A 17,901-nucleotide genomic window follows, 5' to 3' on the forward strand; every position below is an offset into this window, starting at 1 on the left:
ACACTCAAAATATTACACGGGGCAAAACCCGAACTCTTACAACGTTTCGATAAAAAAGATACAAGATATAAAACATTTCTAATTCTGACAGGACAAGATGACAGATTAATTACTAAAATCTATCAACATATGTAGTTAGAACTTGACTGGATGGGAGACATTGTCAAAGATCCCATGATCGCGTGGCCCAAAAATGTTCAACATAATATACACCTAGCAGATTGGGAGAAATCCTGGAACACCATTTGTAAAATCACACTGTCAGCTGTTTATAAATAAAATTTTATAAACTCTTTTACAGGTGGTACATGCCCCAACAAAGACTCACAAAGATCTATCCAAAACAAAAAGATACTTGTTGGAAATGCAAGAAACAATCAGGCACCTTCTTTCATATGTGGTGGCCAAATTCAAAATATATGGAAAACTACCCACAAATGGCTTACAGAAATCACGGAGGAAGAAATAGAATACACCCCAGAAAACATGCTTCTTGGAATTTGGAAACGACAACACTCGAAGCAAAAACTTTAACAAACCCCATCCAAAAATCTAATCATTATAAAAATTTACAGATGCGCAGAAATGAATGAAATAACGAATGCAATCAAGGGAATAAGAACTAAAGAAACCAAAGAGAAATGGCAAAAATGGCACAAATGGATCCGTAACAAAAATAAAACGTAGTAATACAGGGTATTGGTGTACATACAAAGGATTTAAGCCTACAACTGTACTATGCTTTATCAATGTATTGAATTGTACATAGTTTATTAAATATATAGGGTTATGAAATGTAACTTCAAAGTGTAATAGATACGGAATTTGATCTGTACAAATATATGTGAGAACAACTTTTTTTAATAAATAAAAGATTAAATAAAATTAAAAAATACATTTCTAAGCCAATTAATAGAATACATTTAAAAATTATCTTAAAAACTAAACATTTAAAATTTAACAAATCACATGCATACTACCATGTCCAACACATTGACTGGGCAGACACTGGGGTCTAATGACTCCAAACCTGACAACATAAGTGCGTTTTCAGATTCTTATGGCCGGGGTCCCCACAGAGAAGGCTCTTCCCCTAGGCCCCGCCAAGCGACATTGTTTGGTTGAAGGGACCCTGAGGAGGCCAACTCTGTGGGACCTGACCGGACGCTGGGATTCGTGCAGCAGAAAGCGGCCTTGGAAGTAATCTGGCCCGATGCCATGTAGGGCTTTGTAGGTCATAATCAACACTTTGAATTGTGTCCGGAAACTAATTGGCAGCCAATGCTGTCTGCGGAGTGATGATGAAATATGGGTATGCCTTGGGAGGCCCATAACCGCTCACGCAGCCGCATTTTGGACAATTTGAAGTTTGTGAACACTCTTCAAAGGTAGCCCCATGACAGTCATAGGGACGAGCAATTATGGTAACTTTACAACTTGTGGACTACAACTCCCAGAATTCTTGAGCTAGCATGGATATAAAGTTGCAAGAGTTGCCCATGCCATGCCATGCCAAGCAAAGCAAAATATTATGGCTTAAACTTGTACATCCTCATTTTCTTGGCCTTATTTTAAGTTTGAACCGCCCAAGTTTAATTTGAAGAAAGAAGTGAAAATGTTACTGATGACAGACATGAAGGGAATTTTTCTTGACTGGAAACTACTGTCTGTTGGTGGAGACAGGATGCTGTCTGTGTAACTGATGAAATATAATCAATCTCCCAGTTTCTTCCAATTATTCCAATTAGATCAGCTTGCCTGACTAAACTCTGGGTTTGAAATTTGCTGTTATTTTTAGAGATGTGTTGATTTGTCAGCCAAAAGGGATGCAGAAAGAAGGCAAGGGGATTTTTGAGCTCTTGGTTTTTACCGTACAATCTTTGCAAATTAAAAAAACCCCAGCATTAATAACACATAACTCATTGCTAAGTCTGAGAAATACTTGCAGATATGGCAACACAAATAGTAATATGAATCTACATTTAAATACTCAGATGGTATCTTAGTGGAAGACAAAATTCAAGGCAACTGTTCCTAAGTTGTTGCATGCTCATGGGATAAAGTAATTAAACTATTGAGGGGAGAGAGAAACAGAAAAACCTTTTCTCAATTACAAATCTTGGTAACTAATTCTGTGAAAAGGCTGCAAGTCCTTATTTAAAAATGTTGCCATCTATGCACAACTATTTTCAATTCCATAACATTTATTTAATGTTTGTGAAGGGTTTTTTTTTTAGCATGAAGAGAAAAACCAATATTTTAGTATAGATTCTTCCTTCTCACTCAGAGCATTAGGGACACTTCTCCAAAGAAAGGCAGGATATGAACTGATAAAAAATAAGTAAGTGATGAATAGGTTACAGCAAATGGTTTTAAAATTCTCAAGGATATTGACCAATACCTATAAGCACTGGAATCTTTGAAATAACTGCATTTTGAATGAAATAATGCATATTGAGTGAAATAATGTTACTTAGAGATAAATTTAAATGTGAGAATTAGGCTTTGGGAAGAATCTAAGCTGAGAATCTTTAACACCTGTTTTAGGTTTGTGTTCTCAACCGCCTAGACACTAATTTAATTTCACAGTGGTTGGGTCCACCCTCCCCTATGTGCTTACATTTAAATATTCCTAAAATCAATGTTTGGATTAGCCTTTAAATGGGTCTTAAGGATCTAAGAAGCCCACAACAAGGAAACATGAAGACTGTGAGAGACTTAAAAGGTTATCTGAACGGCAACTCTTGTACTTTTAGCAATCTGTTATTTCATGAAATGAAGTGTTTATGTTCAATTACCAGAACAAACAATTGCCCTCTCACTCCAAGCAGATGATGTTACTTAATTTTTGAACACGGTCCTGGTTTCCCATAAAACATCCAAACGGTTTTGTGTAGGACCTCCAATCTAAGTGGCTCCTCCCGAGTTGTTGCTACTCAAGCAGCACAAACTGCATTATCAACCTGCATTCTTTACTCCTCCAACCTTAAAGCTCTATCTAAACTGTCTTCAGCTCAGCATGAATAGAGAAAGCACTATTTAAAGTAGGCCTAAGAACTATGCTTTTCAAAACAGACATGAATACAATAGTTCATTCTTAAAAAAGGAAGTATTTAAAAAGAAAGCAGATGTTATGGTGTGGATGAACAAGGACCAAAAAAAGGAATTCCTCATTTATGAGCCCCGGGTTTTGGCACACTGAAATGTAATTAAGGGCACCTACTTAAAATTAGATCTGAAGTACAGCTTAGTCACAAAATGACTTGGCATATGTCAAATTAGAGAACCATCTTTCAGCTGTGGCGAGGGGGGCGTTTGCCCAGGTTCGCCTGGTGCACTAGTTGCGGCCCTATCTGGACCGGGACTCATTGCTCACAGTCACTCATGCCCTCATCACCTCGAGGTTCGACTACTGTAATGCTCTCTACATGGGGCTACCTTTGAAAAGTGTTCGGAAACTTCAGATCGTGCAGAATGCAGCTGCGAGAGCAGTCATGGACTTACCTAGGTATGCCTATGTTTCACCATCACTCCGCAGTCTGCATTGGCTGCTGATCAATTTCCGTTCACAATTCAAAGTGTTGGTTATGACCTTTAAAGCCCTTCATGGCACTGGACCAGAATATCTCCGAGACCACCTCCTGCCACACGAATCCCAGCGACCGATTAGGTCCCACAGAGTGGGCCTTCTGCGGGTCCCGTCAACTAAACAATGTCGGTTGGCGGGCCCCAGGGGAAGAGCCTTCTCTGTGGCGGCACCGACTCTCTGGAACCAACTCCCCCCAGAGATTAGAACTGCCCCTACTCTCCCTGCCTTCCGTAAACTCCTTAAAACCCACCTCTGCCGTCAGGCATGGGGGAATTGAAACACCTCCCCCGGGCATGTTTAATTTATGCATGGTATGTTTGTGTGTGCGTCTGTTAGTATATGGGGTTCTTTTAAATCTTGTATAAATTTAAAAGTTTTCTAGTTATTTATGATTTGTTCTATCTTGTTGTGAGCCGCCCCGAGTCTTCGGAGAGGGGCGGCATACAAATCTAAATAATAAATAAATAAATAAATAAATCTGTACATATTTTTTAAAAAGTGAGTATCTTGTCTGCTAGGAATTCCCTAATCTGATGTTATCAAAATCTCAACATAATACAAGAGTTTGTATGGATATTCAAAAGACACCCCCCCCCCCACTTTTTAGCACTGTTCCTGCAACGGCAGGATCTGGTGTGGTTTTCCCCCCCCCGATGAACTCAGTATTGATCCACTAGCTGTGACAGGAATGGTTGTCTGTCTCAGCCCACAACTTCTGGCTCAGAGTGACTGGCCCAAAGTCTCCCAACCAGTTTTCATTACTAAAATGGAACTAGAACTGGTTTTCTCTAAGAGCAAATGCCCTTATTATTAATATGAAATAAAATCTAAGGTATGGAAATGGACAGTTAAATTATCAGGATGACATGAATGTAGTTTTCAAGCACACAAAAAGCTGTATCCAACATTATTCAAACTGATTTCTGTACCCATGATTAAAATTACTTTTTCCTTCCACTCTGTCCTCATTAAATCTGCTGGGGATGGTGGGGGGAGATCCCTTAATATTAGGAAAGCAGAAATTTGATCTGCTAGTTACGTCTACTTTTTTGGCAGGAAGACACTGCAGAATACAAACAAACATTGAAACTTAATACAAATTACCTTAATACAAATTATGTGCTTGTTATCTCTAACTTCACATTGTATTTGCCTATGTATATTCACTATTTGGTAAAATAGCATTACATGACTATAAAATATTTTGTTACATTCTTATGGTTTAAAACCTTTTAAACCTAATCCATCTGAAGTATTAATTCTTAAACTGAGCCTGAATTTGATCAGCTTCACAAATTTATATACAAAACCCTTATTCTTTAACGTACTACCTTGTTTCCCCCCAAAATAAGACATCCTTTGATAATAAGACCAATCGGGCTTTTGAGTGCAGAGCAATAAGGCCAAATGCTTATTCCAGGGTTCAAAAAAATATAAGAAAGGGTCTTATATTTGGGGAAACACAGTATTTTTTTAAATTTCTAGAAACTGAAAGTTTAAACCAAAACACGCACTTTTGCCCACTAACAGAACTTCTCAGCAACCACGGGAATGACGAAATCTTTGTTTGTTTCCATTCAGCAACATGTTTACATTAGAAAACTCTTGACTGTTACAAATTCAGTAACTTAGGGCCTATACATAATGAGCACATGGGAGGAACATATGGCCTATAAGTAATGAAGATGTTCAGGTTTCCAAATGGTACATTAACAAAGATGGCTTTTAAAGTATCATTAAGTGCATGTTTATTGTTTTATGATGAAGTCTTTAATTTTAGTGACATAATAATAATAATAATAATAATAATAATAATAATAATAATAATTCAATTTTTATGCTGCCCTTCTCCTTAGACTCAGGGCGGCTTACAACATGTTAGCAATACTTTAATACGTATCTAATAATATAATCTTCAAGAACAAGATGAAAATGATATGACATTATAAATCCCTCCATGTGACATTATAAATCCCTCCATGGCACCGGACCAGATTATCTCAGGGACCGCCTTCTGCTGCACGAAACCCAGCGACCAGTTAGGTCCCACAGAGTGGGCCTTCTCCGGGTCCCGTCAACTAAACAATGCCGTTTGGCGGGGCCCAGGGGAAGAGCCTTCTCTGTGGCGGCCCCAGCCCTCTGCAACCAACTCCCCCCGGAGATTAGAATTACCTCCACCCTCCTCGCCTTTCGTAAGCTCCTTAAAACCCACCTCTGCCATCAGGCATGGGGGAACTGAGATACTCGTTCCCCCTAGGCCTTTACAATTTATGCATGGTATGTTTGCTTGTAGGTATGATTGGTTTTAAAATAAGGGTTTTTTAGTTGTTGTAGTATTGGATTTACATGCTGTTTTTATTATTGTTGTTAGCCGCCCCGAGTCTACAGAGAGGGGCGGCATACAAATCCAATAAATAAATAAATAAATAAATTTGCAATATCTCTCTTTCAAGTAGACTGAAGGTCTTCACTTTCCTTTCTAATGTTCATAACAACCAAAGCTTCAAGAGCTTGACTGATAAAGCATTGCGCATACTTACATTTCCTATGTGATGGGTGTGTTCATATTCTATGTGGGTTCTGGAGAGGGAGTTAGAATGTCCTGGATAAACCCCAGTTCCTCCATTGACGGCACCATTCATGATCCCATTCATTCCATTAGCAACCTTATGATGGAGGTGGAGGCATCCATTATGTTGTTTTCCATTACTGATAAAGTTTCCATGTACGCCACCATTAATGCGGCTTGTGCCTGGGAGCGTTGTATACTGGACCATCTGTCCATTGATATCTGTACTTTGGTAGAGATAGCCGGGAGGGTCATACTCTATAGAAACAAGGAAGAAAAAAAATCATTTAGAAATTGCAATAAAACTTCGATTACTACATGTAGACAAAAATCGTGACCTATTCTCCCCTGCATTTATATACCATGTCAATTAGCAATTGTAGTCTATAGCAGGGGTGTCAAACTCAAGGACTGGGGGCCAGATCTAGCGTGCAAGGTGTTTAGATCTAGCCCACAGGTGCCTCTGCCAGTGAAAATGGAGCTCAGGAGGGCTGTGTGTGACTCTCCCCAGCTCTATTTTCATTGGCAGAGGATTGCAGGAGACCATTCACATCCGAAAAAGGAGCTTGGAAGCTGTGTTTTACTGGCAGAGCTCTCAGGCCACCACAGGCACCCGACACAAATGATGTCGAGCTGGCCACACACCCCAAGGTCATATACAACCTGATGCGATTCTCAATTGTTGTGGTTAGCTCTGGCCCTGCTCCTGCCCCAAGGACTGTGGATGTGGGGGAGACATCCACATGCTGCAGGCCTGTTTTGCCCCCGGTGGAATCTGCTAATGAAGGCTCCTCTGACCAAGAAGACATGAGTGACAGGGAGGAGGAGAGTGTGGCAGACAGCTCAGAAGGAGATCAATTATCTAGCTCCTCCTTGGATTCAGAACAAGAGTTAATGATATAGCCACGCATGCGGAGAGCAATGCATAGGCAACAACAACTGAGAGATTATTATCAAAGAAAATGAGGCCACCTGTGGTTGGGTGGGGTTGTGGTAATTAGTGAGGCTGCTATAAATAGCAGCCTGTGGGTTTGGCCATTGTGGAGGATTATCTGATCGTTGTGTTTCGTGACTGCTTTACTGACTTTGACTTTTTGTGTGCTGATTTTTCTCCGCTTTGAAACTAAACCAGAGCAAAGTGTGTGTCATTTTGTGAAAGAAGAAGGACTGTGAATTGCCTCACAACTGCAAGCTAAGTATCACAGAACTGATAAGGGACTTGTACAAATTACCAGTTTGTTTGGAGACGAGTGCTCTTTGCTATACCAAAAGAGGACTTGGTTATAGTGAATTTTCATTATAAAGAACATTGTTTTGAATTTTCAAACGTGTGTGTGTCTGAAATTTGTACCTGTGAATTTTTGGGAGGATTCTACCAGAGAGCCCAACAGAACACTCAATGATATTTAATTTGACACGTCTGGTCTATATCAAATCTTACAATAAGAAGAATCTTCCTAAATATAATTTAAAGCAAACAGCATAGTTGGCTTCACTTAAAATAATAATAAAGATGAATCTCTGCCAAGACTTAATTCCCATTAGCCAAAACAGAAAGGCATGGGGTCAGAATAAGCATTAAATTGCATTGCATATTTACAAACTTGCTGTCTTTACTTACATTCATGTTTAAGTGGAGATTGTGATAAAAATACATAGCAATACTTATGGATTACTTAGTTTCATTAGTTTCATTGTGACTTGGTCAATCGTACTTTATTATGGCCAGGGCGAGGAATATTAAACAGTAGTAAAGATTAAAATAAAATAGTAAAAACATGAATAAAGTTGGTTAAAAATAAAACATTGGATGGTATCAAAATGGTTAACTTATTTAGCTAAGTCATAAACATAGTTTGATGTTTCATTTTTTTATTACTACACAGCTTTTTTGTTACTACCCGCATAATATAGGATTTGCAGGGTGAAAAAAAAAACAATTTCCTGTGGAAATTGTCTTTTCTTCCACAGTAATGATAAAGCAGGGATGACATGTGGAAGGTACAGACTTCAATGGATAGTTGGGACTGCAGAAAAAACAGCCTGCCTTCCACTGAGAATCTCTGTACTGCACGCACCAGGAAGAGGGCTGAGAAAATACCTACAGACTTCTCACATCCTGGGCATGATCTATTTCAACTTCTCCCCTCCGGATGCTGCTATAGAGCATTGCATGCCAAAACAACCAGACATAAAGGTGGCTTTTCCATCACCCTGTTGAAAACTTAATTCCCATAGCAATGTCTCATTCCTCATCTTTTCTCATCTTTCTTACTATCTTTCCCTTTTGGTTTCTTGTGATTTATTAGTTGATTACTTATGATTAATGGTTGCAACTATGATTTATCATATATGGCCTATTAATAAAACAGGGCTGTTATGCATGAAAAGGGACATACTTTGCAAGGCATTTTGCTGGCGGTTCTTCCATAAACACATGGCAATAAAGACAATCAGAATGAAAACCATCACTCCAAGGACACAAGCGACAATGAGATACAACATGTTGCCACTCCGCATTGAACCATTTGGTTGACCTGCATTGCTCCCAATTCCACGGTCAGGGAAATTAGGTGGTGTACTAAGGTCTTTTACAGGGTATTCGGATGCTCCAGGTGACCGTTTCACTAATTGGAATGAAAAAAAATTAAAATGGTGAATTCAGACAATTGTTATTCTCACCTTAGGCAGAACTTCAGCAACAGCTGAAAATGCTTTAAAATTATTAAATCAATTAGTTATTAAAATTAAATGCATTTGTTTTGGCATGCAGTAAAAAATCACAAACAATAATAGAAGAATGAAAAAAAAAAACAGGAGGGAAGGTAAAGATTGCCAAATTATTCTACCAGCCTTCAATTTAAAGAGCAATGTTTCAATTTAGAAAGCATAATAAGATATATGCTAGTTAAACAATATTTTCCCCTTTTTGATAACCATCTGCTTTTAAAACTGACCAAGTTTGTTTAATAATAAGCAGATTTATGATCAGAAGCGGTGATGATGGATAACATCACCTAGTTTGGTAATGAAGCATCTGCAAGAAAACCACCAAGCTCAGAGAGCACCAAAGACCCCACAATTGTTTCTTACCTTTGGTTTCACATATCATCACATTGCTGTAGTCACTTTCTCCTCCTTCATTGTAGCACTGCATTTTAATATCATACGAGGTTTCAGGTTGTAGGTGGTTTATCAAGTGCCATAGTTTTGTACCTGGGAAGGAGCAAAGAGAAATGCTATTTAATAGAACTGCATTCTTTCAAACGAAATGCATTGTTTAAAAAGGGAGTAGAAATTTTATATGAGACAAAAGTTAAAAGTCTAAGAAACTCTGCATTCATAGAGTATGTAGAAACATAGAAACATAGAAGATTGATGACAGAAAAAGACCTCATGGTCCATTTTGTACACATACAAAAAAGGCAATTAATTCCTAAATTAAATAATTGACAAATCTGATAAATAGTTTTTATACGGTCATGCTTAGGCAAATGGTATCTTCTGTGACAGCCTTTTCTAACCCGCTGCTCTCTAAAAGTATGAGTACAAAAATGTAATACAGTATATCCAATGGGTTATTACTGTACAGTCTTAATAAGTATAATTATGAAAGGATAATATTTACATCTCATTTAACCAAGCCTCCATGCATTAACAAACAAAGCAAAGGACTTGTGCACAGAACTTACCTTCTACAACATCTCGCTTGTAATCACTATCATTGTCACTATCCGTTGGGCGATAATAAATGTAAAATCCTTGGATAGGCGTGTTGTTGTTACTTGAAGTAATATACTAAAACAGAAATGTTTAAATATGTGAGAATTCAGAATATTCAATAAGGAATAAGATATGGAGAAGATATTTTATTTATTTATTTATTTATTGGATTTGTATGCTGCCCCTCTCCGCAGACTCGGGGCGGCTAACAACAGTAATAAAACAGTATATAACAATATAAATATTTTATAACACTCTTAAACTGCAAAAAACAAAAAATAAACCCACCCCAAAATTAAACTGAAGCACTAAGCAGGGGGGGGGGATCATTTTATAGTGCATTTCCATCTTTTCCATCTCAGTTTTAAAAATTAACTCACATATTCAATCATTAAAAACTGAAACAACTAGAATTAGAACCTAAGATTAAAAAAATTAAGATATCAACATTTAATATTTCATTTGAATATTCTATTAGATTCTCATCACTCACTTTTACTTTTTATACTGTACTAAACAATAAATAATATGAACTACCAAAATGGAAAATGACCGTATGAAAACCACAGCCTGTTTAGAATAGCATTTGTATTTTTAAATGTTATAAGTTCTTTAGAAAGCATTGTCAACACCAGAGGTCTTCAAATTTGACAACTTTAAGACTTGTACTTGTACTGCACAGCTGGCTGTGGAATTCTGGGAGTTGAAGTCCACAAGTCTTAAAGGTTGCCAAGTTTGAAGACCTCTGGTCTACACCTAATGACAGTTAGTGAGAAAATGGTTTTATTGCACACACAATGTAGAAACATAGAAACATAGAAACATAGAAGTCTGACGGCAGAAAAAGACCCCATGGTCCATCTAGTCTGCCCTTATACTATTTTCTGTATTTTATCTTAGGATGGATATATGTTTATCCCAGGCATGTTTAAATTCAGTTACTGTGGATTTATCTACCACGTCTGCTGGAAGTTTGTTCCAAGGATCTACTACTCTTTCAGTAAAATAATATTTTCTCATGTTGCTTTTGATCTTTCCCCCAACTAACCTCAGATTGTGTCCCCTTGTTCTTGTGTTCACTTTCCTATTAAAAACACTTCCCTCCTGGACCTTATTTAACCCTTTAATATATTTAAATGTTTCGATCATGTCCCCCCTTTTCCTTCTGTCCTCCAGACTATACAGATTGAGTTCATTAAGTCTTTCCTGATACGTTTTATACTTAAGACCTTCCACCATTCTTGTAGCCCGTCTTTGGACCCGTTCAATTTTGTCAATATCTTTTTGTAGGTGAGGTCTCCAGAACTGAACACAGTATTCCAAATGTGGTCTCACCAGCATTCTATATAGCGGGATCATAATCTCCCTCTTCCTGCTTGTTATACCTCTAGCTATGCAGCCAAGCATCCTACTTGCTTTCCCTACTGCCTGACTGCACTGTTCACCCATGTCTCTTTTTTTAAAAAAAAAACACATAAACATTTATTTCCATAAAAAGAACTGGATACTTACAGTCCACTTTAACATAATCTGGGTGTCACTGACTGCTTCAGTATAAGCAATGTGAGGTCCTGCGATGGGGCGGTTGGAATATCGATTGGTAAAGCCAGCTACGTTATATGGTCGAGATGGAGAACTTCGAGGGCTTTCGCCATAGTTATTAACAGCAATTACACGGAACTTATATGCAGTTCCTTTCAAGAAAAAAAAAGAGAGAGAGAGAATGAGATTAAATAAATACCATTCTGGGGAAGGAGAAATGGCCAACATTAGAACAAGGCATAAATATAAATACCTGGATCCAAATTGTCAACTTCTACTGAAAGTTTAGATGGAGAGATGTTATCTGCTGCAATTAGCCATTCGTTATTTCTGTTAACACGCTTATACTCTACTTTAAAGGCAGTGATGGGCGATCCGCCATTTGCCCGTGGGATCCAAGTGACATAAACGGAGGTTTCTGATGCTGTTGAAATAGTAGGCCGATCTGGTGCCTCAGGAACTAGAAAAGAAATTACACAAATCTTGTTAAAAAAAAAATACATTGATTTTTATATCAGTAGGTTATTTGTCAGTCAAATTAAAAAGATGCACCCAATGTTGGACTTGCAAGACAGAAGAAGATAACAATCAGAGTAGAAGATAAGCCCATTTCAAGAAGCTCCTCTCTAGTTCACACTAAGATAAAAGGAGGGAAGGGGGAAGTGTATCCTTGGAACAAACTTCCAGCAGACGTGGTTGGTAAATCCACAGTAACCGAATTTAAACATGCCTGGGATAAACATATATCCATTGTAAGATAAAATACAGGAAATAGTAAAAGGGCAGACTAGATGGACCATGGGGTCTTTTTCTGCCGTCAGTCTTCTATGTTTCTATGTATTCCAAATCATAAAATTATGTTACTACAGCTGCTGCAATAGATGTATTCTTACCCTATGTGGCATGGGTTCCTTAGTTTGGTCTACACAAGGTAACTTAAGATTTAATTCTAGAAAATCCTTCCTGAAATGCAACTTATTTCCAGTTTTCAAAGACAGAACCAAAGGTACTTAAGGAATCAGTCAAACAAGCAAAACATTGTATGGCTGCTACAATTTATTGACTATACTATGCAACAATAGTGAGTGAATCCAGAACATATGGATCCTAAAGCATTAGCACACCAAAGAGAATTGCGTAACTTAATTCACAACCATGGAAATGGACAAAGAAGCCAGATAATGCCAAAATAAGTTCAGTTTATTTGAAAGAAGCTAAATAGTTTTTGCATGATAGTGATTCTCAAATGTAAAGTGAAATTCGTAGATTCATGAAAACTTTATTACTATCTCTGTTAAGTATTGGCAGCTTAGGTGGTTAAGGCACCAGGATGGAAACTAGGAGACTATAAATTCTAGTCCAGCATAAACATGAAGCCAGCTGAATGATTTTGGGCCAGTCACTTTCATTTTACTTGTAGGAAAAAAACAATGGCAAACTATTTTTGGAAAATCTTGCTAAGATTTGCCTGGAGGTCCACAGAAGTCAAAAACTGACTCAAAGGCATCCCTTCCCCCACCAAAAAGCTAGTATTCAAAACCATGCAGATTACGTTAATACTTACTGAACTCACTTGAAGTTAGATAGCAGTGGAAACAGAAAAGGGGAGAAAAGGATTGTTAGTAAGTCTGATTACAATAATAATGAGATATTATTCCAACATTTTTTTAGTTGGAATAACTCTTTTTTGTATGTTTTATATCAAGTTGTACAAGATACATCGTGAAGAAAGAAAAAAGAAAGATACAGTGCAACAGTGAAAAACTGTGTATTTTTAAGATGTTTCCAATTTACCTTTGTACATTGATTCAAATAGTTCAGAACTTTAGCAGAATGGATATTATATTCAAGATATGAAACTTGACTGCATTGTTTGAAATTAATTTACAATAATAAAACCATTTTGAAATGCTTTAGAGTTGTGGTATATAATGTTCTAGTTTGTTGAGGGTTTTTAGACACTTTAATGATATATGCTGTGGTTTTATATATATTGACCCAATCATAACACATTGGGATAGTCCTTAAATCTCGTAAGTTATAAAATCTGTACATTTTTTGCAATACTGTATAACCAGAGTGACAGAACATGCCCTATATTAGCATTTATTTTAGTAACAGAAAATATTTAATTAATGTTAAAAATCTAACTAAGTACAGTGATACCTTGTCTTATGAATTTAATTGGTTCCAGGACGAGGTTCGTAAGGTGAAAAGTTTGTAAGACAAAACAATGTTTCCCATAGAAATCAATGGAAAAGCGATTAATAGCGTGCAAGCCCTAAATTCACCCCTAAATTCACCCCTTTTGCCAGCTGAAGTGCCTAAATTCACCCCTTTTGCCAAGCCCTAAATTCACCCCTTTTGCCAGCTGAAATGCCTGTTTTTGCGCTGCTGGGATTCCCCTCAGGCTCCCCTCCATGGGAAACCCCACCTCCAGACTTTCACGATTTTCAGATACTGCAGGGGAATCCCAGTATCGCAAAAACACGCGCTTCGCTGGCAACGGAAGTCCGGAGGTGGGGTTTCCCAGCAAGGGGAGCCTCAGCAAAATCACAGCAGTGCAAAAATGGGCGCTTCGCTGGCAACGGAAGTCCGGAGGTGGGGTTTCCCAGTGGTGGCGGCGGGTTCATAAGGTGAAAATAGTTCGGAAGAAGAGGGATTCGTAAGACGAGGTATCACTGTATAACTTCCTTTAATTTTAACATCTTGGCATATAACCTAAAGCTGATTAATGAAACAAATGGCATAGAAAAACAGTAGGATAATCCAAGCCGATATTTTGAATTAAACATAATTGTGCTATTACCAGAAGTATGTAATATTCCGAAGTAGAAGGTTGCTACTTGCTTCAAAAGAATTGATTGCTTCCCGAAAAAAGGCAATTAATCATCTAAAGCTGTCTAAGATCATTAAATTAGATGACGCATTCATTCTCCTCAGCATTAGTTATATAAAACATTGAAGCATTTTCTGGTAATACTGTCTAAAATCATTAACTGCAACAAAGGAAGCAGCCTTATATAAGTTCAGCCTATTTATCCACCAATCTTATTATGATACAGACACTCAGACACACTTTGCAGGTACCAGGCCCTGGTGAATCATCTGCTATCTAATCTTTAAGCTACACAGTCTTCATGCAAAGCATATGTTGCTCTCTACATAGGGCTACCTTTGAAGAGTGTTCGGAGACTACAGTTTGTGCAAAATGCAGCCACACGAGCAATCATGGGCATGCCAAGATATGCCCATGTTTCTGAAATACTCCGTGAGCTGCATTGGCTGCGGATTAAACACAATTCAAAGTGTTGGTTATGAGCTATAAAGCCCTACATGGCACTGCACCAGACTACCTACAGGACCATCTTCTTTCTCATGTACCTCCACAGTCGGTTAGGTCCCACAGAGTTGGCCTTCTCCAGGTCCCGTTAACCAGGCAATGCCGATTGGCGGGGCTAAGGGGAAGAGCCTTCTCTGTTGCAGCCCCGGCACTTTGGAATCAACTCCCCCTGGAGATTCATCTGCCCCAACCTCCCAGTCTTAAAATCGCATCTCTGCTGGCAGGCCTGGGGCCACTGAAATTTTAACATCTCCCCTGGCCTATGATTGAATGAGAGGTTGAATGTGGATAAATATATTGGGATTTTAGAATTTAAATGGCATGTTTTTTAGATTTGTAGGTTTTTTAGTGTGTTCTAATATTAGATTTCTTAGACGTTCTTTATTTATTTGTTGTGAGCCGCCCTGAGTCTCAGGAGAAGGGCGGCATAGAAATCTAATTAATTAATAATTTGAAAAAGATGCTCTCTTATTTTCTTTTGAAATTTGTTCCGTTAAACACACCAATGAACTTGAAAGTGCACAATGAACAAAAGATTTGAAAGGTGGTTAAAGTTGATGTTTCAACAGTATTATTTTCAGATGCATTGGTGGGACTTACCGCCACTATGTCGAGACAGATCTGGAAGGATCACGCCGAAATTGTTGGTAGTTCCTTCCTGATCGACAGGATGTTTAGGAATGCCAATTGGTTGAGAGGGAGTCTGTGATATTTTTGAAGAAGATGACCTTTCTGAGGAAAAAAAAAAGTGTATTCAGGAAATAATTTAAGATGTCTTCAGGTACTTTTTTAGTCTTTTTAGTGTTAGCCCCTTTCATATTATTCTAGGCAAGCAGGCAACAAAAATGCTTTAAAACCCTGTAAACTACTCATGTTGCTCTGTTTAAATACTGATACTCAAAGAAAGCTCTTACATGAAAGTGAGTTATAAGAGAAGAGAGTATTTGAGCATCCACAAGTAAATCAATGTGAAATGTCTACGAAATGCTCTTCCACATATGAAACATCTTTGACAGAGTTGCTCATGGGAGGGGGGGATTTGATTCTACCCTGCTTTGGCATTTCCTCTGCTGCTTTGGGAAATGAGAAGGAACTCTTTGTTAGGGGAAACATGTCAGAGGTTTCCAAGTCTGCAAACTTCAGCCACCTAAAATATATCTCAGGGAATGATGCGTAGTCTAACAAAAAGCTTTCTTACCTTTACTCGTACGAAAAGTAAGCATGGAAGGTTGACCTTCGCCAGCATCATTTTTTGCAACCATCAAGACTTCATACAGACTGGAAGGTTCTAGTTCTGTAAGACTAAGTTCATTTTCACTCCCAGGAACACGGATTGTATACCAATTAGTAACATTGCCATCCAGCTGAAAAAGGAGAATTAAAAAATGATATCAAAAACTTAAGTTTATAGGAAGGCAGGTAAACAATTTGCTGGTTCTAATGTTGAACTGTATTATTTATATAGTTGCTATCTATGTTCCAAACTGTATTTGAAAACAAAGGCACAGGCAAGCTGATGCTTAGGATCTCCAGAAAAGTTCCTTCACATACTGCAAAAGGGAAATTTCAATCTTCCTGTAATAAAACACCCATTTAAACAAAACATCTTTAAACAAAGATGTTTAAAACAGGCCAACTTTCATTAATTTCTATTACTACTAATGCTTTAAATTGATGTAGAGCAGTGTCCCATTTTCTCCTCTCTCATAGTTTATACTAGGATACCTTAGCTTTCCAAGGTTTCTTTTTAAGCCACAAAAACTTTTATATGCTCAGAGCCAGGATGGTCCTACCTTGCGATATTTCACAAAATAAACATTGATTGGCCGACCACCATCCTTTCCAGATCGCCAGACCAGGTTATACTGGTCTGGTTTAAGTGTTTGTGGAGGGCTGAGAATGATGGGAGCTTCGGGTGGGGAAATGCCACTGGATGCTTTTTCTGTAGCAGTTTTATCAGTAAGAATCTCGGCTGGAGACTTTCTGGGGACGCCCATTTCTGAATCAAGATCTTCATCTCCATCATCATTCTGGGCAAATTCGAAAGGAGGTGCTTCGGTTTTTGTATTGGCTTCATAGGGAACTGCAGAAGGAAGATAGGCATCGGCTCAGAAGATCTTTAATATCATACTATCACTTCTCCCATCAACCTTTCTTCATATTTACTAATTAGACTTATTTATTAATTAGACTTGTATGCCGCCCCGAGTCTGCGGAGAGGGGTGGCATACAAATCTAATAAATAAATAATAATAAATAACTGAACTAATGTATATCATCACAAAGTGAGTTATATCTTTTAAAAAGTGAATTAGATTATAGCAGCAAGTAAGAACAGTTTTAAATCCCATTGCAAGGGTCCCCATGGTTTCTAGATACTTACAGTACATGCATGGCTAAACCTATGTTGAAAACAACAATCACAATAGCGCCTAGATTTATATACCATTTCATTGTGCTTTATAGGCTTACAGGTTTACAGAGTCAGCCTATTGCCCCCAACAATCTGGGTCTCATTTTACTATTCTTGGGAGCATGGAAGGCTGAGTTAACCTTGAGCAGGTGAAACTCAAACTGCTGAACTGCTGGAAGTCAGCAGAAGTAGCCTGTAGTATTGCATATAAAATGCTTTCAATGCAGTAATCTTCAACTTACTTTTGTTTAATGACAGTTCAAAGTTGCATTGAAAAAAGTAATAGAAAGAATTTGTAAAGTAAACATTTCATTGTGCAATACTTTATGCCTGCTTGCCTGCCTCCGCTGAAATACTAATCAGCCTGCTGTGGGTAGCTGATTCATTAAAAATGAAGGAGGAAGAAAGTTTAATTGTTTCAACAGGAATGCTAATGTGTCAGCAACATCATCAAGTTGAACCCAGCTGACCTCAAAACAGAACACACTTATAATCTCTGCTGTTATAAGTGTTGATTATAGGCCATAATTCTAGAAACAGACAACTATGATTTAAATAATTCACCTAATTTGCAAAGATCTGGCACAGAAAAAGCATAGAAAGCAACAGAAATTTGATGAGCTATAAAATGTATAAATTTACAATGCGGAAATTTGTGGACATTCAACTAGTGCAAACCTCCATTCAAATGCCCAAATATTTGCACACTATTTAGTAAGACA

The 17,901-nt window shown here is 37.9% G+C and overlaps 1 protein-coding gene across 2 annotated transcripts in view; it reads right to left on the reverse strand.

Annotated features, from left to right (window-relative positions):
• CDON (cell adhesion associated, oncogene regulated) overlaps positions 1–17,901 on the reverse strand; it is a 51,321-nt gene that overhangs the window by 9,385 nt on the left and 24,035 nt on the right. For both annotated transcript variants that reach the window (XM_070765992.1, XM_070765994.1), the window contains exons 9-17: positions 16,560–16,849; positions 15,965–16,130; positions 15,367–15,498; positions 11,677–11,883; positions 11,394–11,575; positions 9,851–9,956; positions 9,252–9,374; positions 8,558–8,785; positions 6,130–6,416 (exon numbers count right to left, since the gene is read on the reverse strand). In XM_070765992.1, coding sequence (XP_070622093.1) covers positions 6,130–6,416; positions 8,558–8,785; positions 9,252–9,374; positions 9,851–9,956; positions 11,394–11,575; positions 11,677–11,883; positions 15,367–15,498; positions 15,965–16,130; positions 16,560–16,849 — 1,721 coding nt within the window. The remainder of the gene's footprint in view (positions 1–6,129; positions 6,417–8,557; positions 8,786–9,251; positions 9,375–9,850; positions 9,957–11,393; positions 11,576–11,676; positions 11,884–15,366; positions 15,499–15,964; positions 16,131–16,559; positions 16,850–17,901) is intronic.

The sequence above is a fragment of the Erythrolamprus reginae genome, chromosome 12 (assembly GCF_031021105.1).
Source record: "Erythrolamprus reginae isolate rEryReg1 chromosome 12, rEryReg1.hap1, whole genome shotgun sequence".
NCBI lineage: Eukaryota > Metazoa > Chordata > Lepidosauria > Squamata > Dipsadidae > Erythrolamprus > Erythrolamprus reginae.